Consider the following 10,277-nt stretch of genomic DNA (forward strand, 5'->3'; position numbering starts at 1 on the left):
CGCCGCCGCCTCCCCGCCCGGGGCGGCGGGAGCCGGGCTGTCGTGGACGGCCCCGTCTTCGACGAGCGGGGGCCGGCTGGCTGTCTACACAAACTAGACAGACAGAATAGGTATACATATGTAAACATGCATCTATATGTATATACATATATATATGTAAAGGAAAAGGTTAAATGTCATCACCCGGGACTCGAGAGACCCTAGAGACGTGGGTCCCCCGCCCTCCCGTGCCGGTCACCCTCTCCTCCATCGGCGGGACACTCGCGGCCGCGGACACTGCCTGGTCACGGGGGCAGACGTCCCTCCGCCGCCCCGTCCCGTGTCCCGTCCCCGTCCCCCCCCCGTTCAGGTGTCCCAACCCGGGGGCTCCGGGAGGTGGGGGGCACCCTCACCGCTCGGCCGGCAGCCCGCGGCGGTGGCCGCCGGGCCCGCGGGGCCGGAGCAGGCTCTGCGGGCGGCGGAGGGCGCATCTCCTCCGTCCATCGCCGCCGCCGCAGACATGAAAGCGCTCGGCGGGGGCCTGGAGGGGGGGGTGATTATTATTAATGATATTAATATAACTGCGATATCCGGGGCGTGGATTGGTTGGCTGGGCTGCCCGCTGAGCCCGCTGCAACCAATGGGAGGGCAGGGACGTAGAGCGGTAAATCCCCCCCCCCCCCCCCCCCCCCCCCCCCCCCCCCCCCCCCCAGGCTGCGGCCCGTGTGCCGGGGCCGGCACCGCCGCTCCCCCCGCGCCGGGATTTGCTCCCTAATTGACCTAAATAAGGAGCTCGTGAGTGGCAGCCCCAGGGCGGCGCGCGCACACGCACACCCCGCACTGCACACACACACACACACACACGCACACGCACACACACACACGCGCGCTCACAGACACGCACACACAGACACGCACACACGCACGCCCAGGCACCGGCAGCGCCCGGCCCCGCCGCGCTCCGCGCCCGGCGCTTCCCCTGCGGAACTCCCATTTGCCGCGGCGCTCCTCCAATCGCAGGATTCCCCCTCTCGCGTCCGGCGTTTAACTCGCATGACATTTTTATTTCGTTATTATCGTTTTCGCGCAGAATCTGGCGCCTCCGATGGGTTGCCGGGTTGGCTTTTTTTTTTTTCTCCTTCCCCGTTCCCTTCCCCTCCTCCCCCTCCCCCCTCCCCTCCTAGCTCGCAGGAAATGATGGCAAACCGCGATCTGAAATGATTACTCCGGAAAAAAACCCTTTTATACCAGGAGAGCATCCACGGGGCTAGGCAGAGGCAGGAGGCGGCCGCGGGGCAGCGGGGAGCCGAGGAGCCAGCCGCCGGCGGAGCAGGGACCCCCCCCCCCCCCCCCGGCAGTTCTCTCCGACGATGCCGGACGAAGCCACGGAAAACGCCGGCTCCACCTCCGCCCGCGTCTCGTCCTTCTTCATCGAGGACCTGCTGGGCACCGAGGGCACGGCGGGCGGCGGGGCGCGGCGGGCGGCGGCGGGCGGCGGCGGCCGCGGGGGGCCGCGCTGCGGGCCGCGCTCCCCGCTGCGCCTCGGAGCCCCGGGCTGCCCCCTCCGCGACGCCGCCGTCGGCTGGTACCGCCGAGCGCACGCCGCTTTCCTGGGCTGCGCCAGCCCCGACAGTAAGTCGCCTTTCCCTACCCTTCATCGCCGGGCCCGGCTGGGGCTGGGGGGCGGGGGGGAGGCGGTGGGGAGGGGGGTGTCTCTGCTCCCCCCACCCCGGGTCCCGCCGCGGCCCCTGGGGGCAGGAGCGGAGGGGGATGCGCGGAGTGTCCCCGCAGCCCTCGCCCTGCCTCCCCGTTTTCGGCCGCCCGGGGCAAATCTCCGGAAACGCTCCCGGTGTGTCAGGCACCTGGAGCCTCCGCCCCGCCGCCCAGAATGTAAACAGGGGTTGTTCGCCTGCTCGGGGATTTTTTTTTTTTTTCCTTCCCTTTTTCTGCCCCTCTCCCTTTTTCTTCCTTCTCTTTTTTTTGTAAGAGGGAGGCCTGGCTTTTTTTTGACGCCCCAGCGAGCCGGCAAGCTGGGAGCAGCGTCCCCAGCAGCGCAGCGGAGAGTTTGGCAAGCCGGGGGAGCAGCTGGGCTCGGGCCCCCGCGGCCCGGCCGCCCCTTCCCGCGGAGCCGGCCCCGCTGCTCCCCTCCTTCCGCAGCACGGCAGGGGCAGGCGGCGGCCTGGCCTTACGGGGACTCGGCTGGAAAGGGCGCTGGAGGAAAAGCCCGGGTTCAGGGGCAGAAATGAACAGCTGAAAAAGTTTACGGGCTGCCATCGGGGGTTATTTTTATCCTGATAGAAAAAATACTGCCCTTCGGTGCATCTCTGTGATCCTGTACGAGCCTGTGGAGTTCTCACGGTTGCTCGATAAGGAAGAGGCGTGATTTGTAATCCAAAGAGTTTCTTTTTACAGTGATAGATTTATTAATATTTTACATTTCTCTCAAAAGTACATCTAGAAACAGAAAACGACTCCAGAAACAACAGCTGCCTTGTTTTTCTCGCTTTTTTTCCCTGTTATTTTCTTCCCCTGTTAAGAGTAGGATGTATTTTTTCTCCCCTTTAAAACTGCAAATGGAAACCACAAGATTGGAAACTCCACGGAGACTTGCGGGGAGACAATGTCCCGATAGTGGAGTAGCTGACCCGATCCATTTGGTTTATCAAGTTCAGAATAACGTGAAGTGAAAATCTTTCTTTCTTACCTCCCTTTATCTATACACACGCACCACGATTCTTACCCCTCTTATCTTACACACAGCAATATACTTGCATATGTATTTGTAAGTATATATGTGTGTAAATACGTTTGTGTATACATATGTGTGTAAATACATACGTGTGTGTGTATAAATAAGTTCACGTGTATTCGTACGTGTGCAGACGTATACAAGAAGTAGATGCATACTTCTGTGCATATATACGCGTGTGTATACAAATACGTGCACGCTTGCATTTATGTGTACAAAACGCAGCTAGAACTATACGCACCTTATACCCAGGCGTCTGTGTGCGTTTAGGTACGTGCGTACACTTAGCCGCGTAATACACATACGCCCACGTATGAGTATGTCCGCAGACGAGTATATGTACGTACACACGGAATATAATTTCTGTGTTAGTATGCTTGCGCGTGCGTGTACGTACGGGCCAGTATTTGGGGGTTTATCGCAAGAGACAGAGCAGCGGCAGAGGCCTTTGCCCGGGCTCCTCGCCCCCCCCAGGCGCCCTCGGCAGCCCGGCCTCGCTCTCCCCGCAGCCGCCTGCCTGCCTGCCTTCCTCGCCCGCCGAGCGGAGCGAGGGGCAGGCGCTGCCGCTGGGTCAGCAGGGGGGCGGCGGGGCGATGGCCCTCTCCCCCGGGCCCGGCTCCCCGGAGCAGCGGCCCCGCTTCCCAGCCCTCTGCCTTTTCTCCGCAGCCAGCGACCGGGATTCGCCCGAGCTGCCCGAGGAGCCGGCGGAGCGGGCGGGCGGCGGCGGCGGCGGCGGGCGGGCGGCGGCGCGGGGCCCGGCGGGCGGGCGGCCGGGGCCGGGCGGCCGTGAGGAGGAGGAGGAGCGCGGCGAGGAGCCGGGAGAGCCGGAGCAACGCGCCGCCGGCCGCAAGAAGAAGACGCGCACGGTGTTCAGCCGCAGCCAGGTCTTCCAGCTGGAGTCCACCTTCGACGTGAAGCGCTACCTGAGCAGCTCGGAGCGGGCCGGGCTGGCCGCCTCGCTGCACCTCACCGAGACGCAGGTGAAGATCTGGTTCCAGAACCGCCGCAACAAGTGGAAGCGGCAGCTGGCCGCCGACCTGGAGGCGGCCAACCTCTCCCACGCCGCCCAAAGGATAGTGCGGGTCCCCATTTTGTACCACGAGAACTCGCCGGCGAGCGCCTTGGGCTTCACCCTGCCCCACATGTCGCCCCCCTTGGTGGGCTTCTCCAGCGGCGTCAGCTACCCCCTGGGCACCTTCCCCGCCGCCTCCCTCCCTTTCCTACGGTCGCAGATGACAGGACTCGTCTGAGCGCCCACCTGCGCCGGGACCGCGGCCCCCTCGCCCCCTCCCCCGGCTTCCAGCTCCACCCCCCTTCCTCCCCGGACTTTTTATTGCCAACTTACACGTTTCTCGATTTTCTGCTTTGTGACTTTTTTTTTTTTTTTTTTTTTTAAACGTGCAATAAACTTGCTTTTGGGGTAAACTCGGAGCGACGCGCAGCAGCCGGAGGGAACCGAAAGGACTACGAGGACCCCAGCCATGAGCCGGGAGCGGGTCGGCGGGGCTCCCCCCGCCGCGCATCCAAAGAAAATGCAGCCCCGTGGCAGCGGCAAAGCCCTCGCCGCCGCCTCGGCCCCGGGGTGACGCAGAGCGGCGTTTTCCGGGGGCGGCAGCAGCCCCCCAGACCCTTCCCCACCGCCCCCCGCAGAGCTGCCGAGCGTGAGACGAATGTACGGAACCGCCGGGGCCGGGGGGCCCTTCCCGGCCCCGCCGCCGCCCCCGCCCCACGGACGGCGAAGCCCCGGGGCCCCCGCCGCGGCCAGGGGCCCTTCCCCGTGTCCTCCGCTGCCCCGGGCCGGCGCTCCTGCCGGGGGAACCTTTCATTTTCCCCGCTGCCCCGGCTGCTTTCCGTGCAGAGCCGGGGGAGCCTGCGGATCCTCGCCTCCAGCAGCTTCTCCAGGGCCCTTTGTTTTAGCCACTTAATTCGTACAGATTTCTGCCCCCCTCCCTCCATGGTTACTCTCGTTTTCATACGATCGATACCCAAGCATGTGCTGATGCCCCCTGGTCCTTCTCGATGCAGGCTTTTTGATTTGAAACAACTCGAAGAAGGCAAATCGTTGGAATGAATTCGCCCCGCTGAAGTCCGAGCTGTGAGGATTTGGCTTCTTGGTTTTCGTTTTATTTTCCCTGACAAACTATCGGCTAAAATACGCGGTTAAATACATACAAATATATATATAATTCAACATACTGTATGTTACCAGTGGGTTTGCCACTTATTTCGGTATCCTGAGGAGGCTGAGGAAAACGCACCTCGGCTTGTCTGTTTCTTACGGGATCGGTTTGTGTAATCGATTAGGAGTTTGCACTGGCAATTAAAAAGGAAGGAAAGAAAAATAATCAGATGGGGACAGACTGGGGAGCTGTATGGCTAGTTATGCAACCTAACCTGTAATGTGATATTATATGAAGTATTATGCATGCCAAGCTATTTTTTTTTTCCTTTAATAACTGTTTTCTTTCCCCCTGTCTACCCGCTGCTAAAATGAATATGGGGTCCATCATTGTTTCTAAAGGTTTGAATTGCTTTTTCCGAATATTAAGGGGGAAATGACCTTATAAAACTCAGCCTTGGTGGAAGGTCAAGCTTTGATCGTACATTTTAGGGCATAATCAGACGTAATTGAACCGACCAGCTCGAAGCACTCGGTGTCCCCGCAGGGAAAGCCGGGTCCTGGATCTATTGGCGTATGTGCATGCGGACCTGTCTCCAGTGAAGGAAGAGCGATCTAATTCTTACTATTTCCTACGTTTTATATTATATTTGGAGCAATCTCACGGTTTCTTGTTATGAAATCGATCGGCGAGATGCGGCGGAGCTTCAGCTTTGATACGAAACCTGAGAAGAAGGGTCAGGGGCGGATTATAACCTCTCCACCGCTTTTTTTTTTTTTCTTTCTTTCTTTTTTTTTTTTTTTTCTTTTTCCGCTTTGGCCTGAAACACGGCTCTGGGCATCAGCCTGCACAGTTGAAGTCAGGACGCTGGAAGTCTCAAAACCACTCGAGAATGAAATAAATATATATAATCCGGGTTCCTGAGAAAAGTGCTAACTTGCCGGGGTGCTCGTTTCGATTTGAGCCCCGTTTCTGGAAGCTGTTGGGGTTTTTTAAATTATTTCCCCCCCCCCCCCAACTGCTCTGAAATCCCTCGTCTCACTCCGGGAGATCTTCGCCAGCTGTTTTCTTTGCATATCCGTCAAACACCCGAATTCGGGGCGAAAACTTCTAAAGCCTGGTCCCCGAGCAGTGTAAGAAGGACGGGGAGGCGGCGGGGTTGGGGGTGCCGGTGCCCCGGACGGGACCCGCCGGCCGCGGGGGGAGAGGCTGGGGCGGACTTCAGCCTTTTCCTGCGCAGAGGAGGTGACTCGGAGCGATGTTTCTTCCTCGGGGCGCAACCACTTGATTTGATGCCGTTCAGAGCCTGGCTAGCCCTGGAAGAAAGCGGCCAGACCGTTTCCCCCGTCATACCCAGCTCCCCAGCTCTCCCAGTGTTACCTACTGGAGCAAAATCCTGACTCACTACAGTCATATCAGAGTAGATTGTAATCCAACGCGAAACTTAACACGCCTGCCACTCTCCACATGCCTTTTCTTTGGAGTAACATGAGATTATTATACTTCTGATTCTACTAAATATTCTTTTCTTGAAGTTAAGGAACTGGCAGGGCTAAATGATCAATCGGATTTTTAAAATGTGTTTTGACATTAGTTTGTTTGTTTTTTAAAGACGTGCTGATTATATCAATAAACAGATTTTTTTTCATACACTGTATTTGTAACTTATGATCATAGTAAAATATTAAAAGGTGCAAGACGTGAATTCATCAAGAAAAAGTGCTTACTTATGCCTTGTTCTGTACGTGCAGGAACTGCTTTATAGTGGCTTATTAAAAGTATGTGCTGAAAGTAGGAACATATACACCTCAGGTTTCTTTACCTCCTAGCTTTTTTAATGACGTTTTTCATTGTACCTGATGGCAAGAAATTTCTGCAGGATGCAAAGAAACAGCTAGCAGAAGACGTAGTCCCTGATGTATGTGCACTGACGATTTGAAAACAGGAAAAAAAAAACCCAAACCCAACCGAACAAACAAAAGACCGAAGCCCACCCCTCAAATCAGGACAGCAGGTTCCTTGCATTTTTCTTCCCTATGTATATTTTTTATTAAACAAACCGGAGAGGTAAGAGTCACGCTTTGTGCTGCTCCTGCTATAAGAAAACTGTTGGCGGACTGTAAAGCTCAAAGTAGTTTCGCAAAGGCTGTTTGCGACATATAGAGACATACGTTGCTGCTTTATAGATCAAAGCAACCTCAGAATAGCTTTAAAATAAATCCAGTTATACTACAGCTGTAATATTATTATGCAGCATAAATCCTTGTCTGTTGACATTTATTTAATGAATGTTGCTACAACAGCTTAGCTAGATGGCACTCCAGAGGCGAGGCAAAGGAAAACCTTGCCAGACTACTCACAAAGATAACTTGTGTTTATTGGACGCTACTAAAAATAATTAGTGAAAAGATTTATTTTTTATTTTAAGCAAAGCAAAGGAAGATCAAAATAGGGTCTGAACTGACCTTCTGAAATATATTCCTGGTGTAGTTGCCGTAGGATGTTATTATTAATTACACTTTAAATGAAAATGATCGATATGCTGAGAAGCACCTTGTTAAATGGCTACTTTGCAAATGGTACATTGCTCACCGGCTTAAGATGGCCTATAACTTTTCTCGTAGGCATGGGTCTAAAATATTCATGCAAATCAATACTTGATAAATCTCATAGGTGCGCGCTGGCTCCACTGGTGAACAATATATTTGGATCGATTTTTTTTTTTTTTCTTTTATACTGCATTATCTTGGACTAGCCTGTCTTTGCCCCTGCGAACGTGGCAGGCGGGCGGGGTGCGCGCCCCGCTCTCACCATCGATCCGAGGGAGTCTCGCTCCAGACTTCGGCGGACTCGCAGTATTTAGTGCTCTCAGCCTCAAATTAGGTCCAGGCAATTTTCTTACGTTTCCCTTTCCCATTCCCGATGACTCTAAGTTTATGGCGGATTTCTTAATGCTTCATTTAACTATCTTGAGTTTCTCAACTCTTCTTACGGATCCCACGTTTTAATTTCTAAGTAGTGAGATACATGAATGTCTATTAAAAAAGATATTAATGAAAATCTAGATGTGCACCTAAAATTTAAAGCTTTCCTTTTTCTTTTCTTTTCTTTTCTTTTCTTTTCTTTTCTTTTCTTTTTCTTTTCTTTGATTTGTTATTTTATTTGATTTTCTCTTCTGCTTTTCGTTCTTTCTTCTTTTCTTCGCTGCTTAGTTTCGGTCGCTTTTATGTCTCTGTTTATCTTTTCTTTTCTCTTTCTCGTTCTTGTATTGCTCTTCTATTCTCGCTTCTTCTCTGTCTGCCTTCTCTTCTCTTCTCTTCTCTTCTCTTCTCTCTCTACCTTCTTTCTCCTTTTATCTTTAGCAATTCCAGTCTACTGAACAGCCGAGAATTACTAGCTTTATTCGGAAATCCCCTCTAGGATTTTACCACACGCCTCTCGTATCAAGCGCTGAGGTTGCAGGAAGGCGATTTAATTGAGGATTTTGAACTGACCTCCGAGGGAAACAAAAGGCTTCGAAAAAGGATGCTCTGTCCCGGGGTCACATCATGGCCCGATCCGCCTCTGTCCCGCACCTCTGGGTTGAAGGAGTCAGCTTAGCTCCCCTGAAAAGCCTGTTTATGTGTGACACTTGTAGCTGCCTTCCTGTGGGACTCCAGGGAGAGCTGCTTTCCAGCTAGTGAAACCGTTTTCTCTCCCCTCCCTCCCCGCCCGCGGTGCCCGGCGCAGGGGAGCGATGTCCCCGCTGCCCCCAGCCGCTGCCTGGGCCCGGGGGCCGGGGACACCACAACCGCAATTTACACCCAGCTACGACTGAACCGCAAAATCGAGTTGATTTTAGGGACCTGCAGCGCTAAGGTAGCCAAAGCCGCCTGCTTATTTTAGTGAACTTTTCAGACAGGGCTTCCCTTTTGGACCCACTCACCCGGGCTGTGTCCCGGGTGGGCAGCGGGGACGCCTTAGAGACCGCTGCACGGTGCCAGTGTGTCCGAAATTACCGGGGTCTTGTTTGCAAGGGGACCTGAAATCCAGATAGGGCCCGTTTTACCCTCGAGTATCTCGGGGGATAAACCAAGCCCGATTCCATAAGCCAAGCAAAACCGGACCCTTTGGTGTTTCTGTTGAAGCTAATCAGGTTTAATTTCCATCAGTTTAGATTTAGCGTAGGAGACTTTTTGTGCTCTGAGCTAAAATGGAAATAAAGATATGTGTGCCCGGTGATTTCTGGTAAAAAGCTTTCTCAGGTAAAAGGTTTCCACTCAGCACGACGTTAGCTTCTAATACAGGAATATATTATTCAAAGAAAAAGGTTCGCTCTTCCTGCGCTGCCGCTGTGCGGTACCGGCCTCCATGTCACGACACGTCCCAGACGACAGGATTTCTCCCAGAGAAAATACAAATGAAGCGCGGGATTAAAAAGTACCGGTGTCGGAAAATCTCTACCTATTGTAAGGAAAATTGTTGCTTTTAAACGGAGCGATTGTGCACCTTGGCCGACGGCCTTTCGGAGCCTGGACAGTGAATTGCGATGCTGCGGAGCGGTGCTGCGGGGGAAGAGCCGAACTGGACCCCCCCCCCCCCCGCCTTGGGCAGCGAGACCCCCTTTGCTGGCTCAGCCCCGAGCAGCCGATCCCCGCAGAAAGCGGAGACTTCGGCCAAAGCCGCCCCCTCCCCTGGCCGCCCTCACCCCCGCCTCTGTCCGGGGCTGCCCTCCCCACGCCCCGGGAACCAGTCGCTCGGAAAAGCCTCTGACTTTTGGCAAGGTCTCTCGCCCCGCCGCCCCGTCGGACACCGCTCCCTCCCCTCGCCCCCAGCAGCTCGGGGCCAAATGCGGGAGGGCCGGGGCTCGAAGCGGGGGTTGCTGGGGGCCTGGAGGGGGTCCGGGGGGCTCCTCCGCCCTACCCTGCGGCAGTCCCGCTGCAGGGCGGAGGATCCCTCCGTGGGGGTGGGCTTTGCAGGCGGTTGTCTGGGGTTTGCAGGGTACGGCTTTACCTGTCGGCATGCAAAGCCAAGTCTTTACTCCCCCCTGAAGATAAGGGGGACCCTAGCAGAGGGCATGAGGAGCCCTGTACGGATCTGGCTTGTAGGACTCGCTGCAGGGGGCACTCCGGAGGCCCCTCCCATCCTCTTGTTGCCGGTGAATTTCTTTCAACCTGCCTCAGCGGCTGGGGAGATCCGGCACTGTAGTGTGCTCCCTCACGGCACAGAGTTTGTCAGGGGAAAAAAAAATAAAAAAATCGTTTTTGTAAAGCGGCCAAATGGGGCTGGGAAAGGAGGACAGACCTTTCCCGGCGGGATGTTACCGGGCCGGGTGTCCCAGGGCTGGGCTTGGGCTGCTCGGGGAGTGGAGGCAGCCTCGGTTGAAAAAAAATAAAAAAGGAGGTAAAACTTATGTCTCCTTCTTCAATTTCCTTCTTACTTTCTGCCTT

The 10,277-nt window shown here is 55.1% G+C and overlaps 1 protein-coding gene across 1 annotated transcript; it reads left to right on the plus strand.

Moving 5' to 3' along the window:
• Positions 1–882: 882 nt before the first annotated feature.
• Positions 883–6,498, plus strand: LOC115345323 (homeobox protein HMX1). Its single transcript, XM_030023830.1, has 2 exons — positions 883–1,611; positions 3,395–6,498. The coding sequence occupies exons 1-2, from the start codon at positions 1,350–1,352 to the stop codon at positions 3,976–3,978; spliced, it is 846 nt and encodes a 281-aa protein (XP_029879690.1). The 5' UTR covers positions 883–1,349; the 3' UTR covers positions 3,979–6,498.
• Positions 6,499–10,277: the final 3,779 nt, after the last annotated feature.

The sequence above is a fragment of the Aquila chrysaetos genome, chromosome 1 (genome assembly GCF_900496995.4).
Source record: "Aquila chrysaetos chrysaetos chromosome 1, bAquChr1.4, whole genome shotgun sequence".
NCBI classification, from domain to species: Eukaryota; Metazoa; Chordata; class Aves; order Accipitriformes; family Accipitridae; genus Aquila; species Aquila chrysaetos.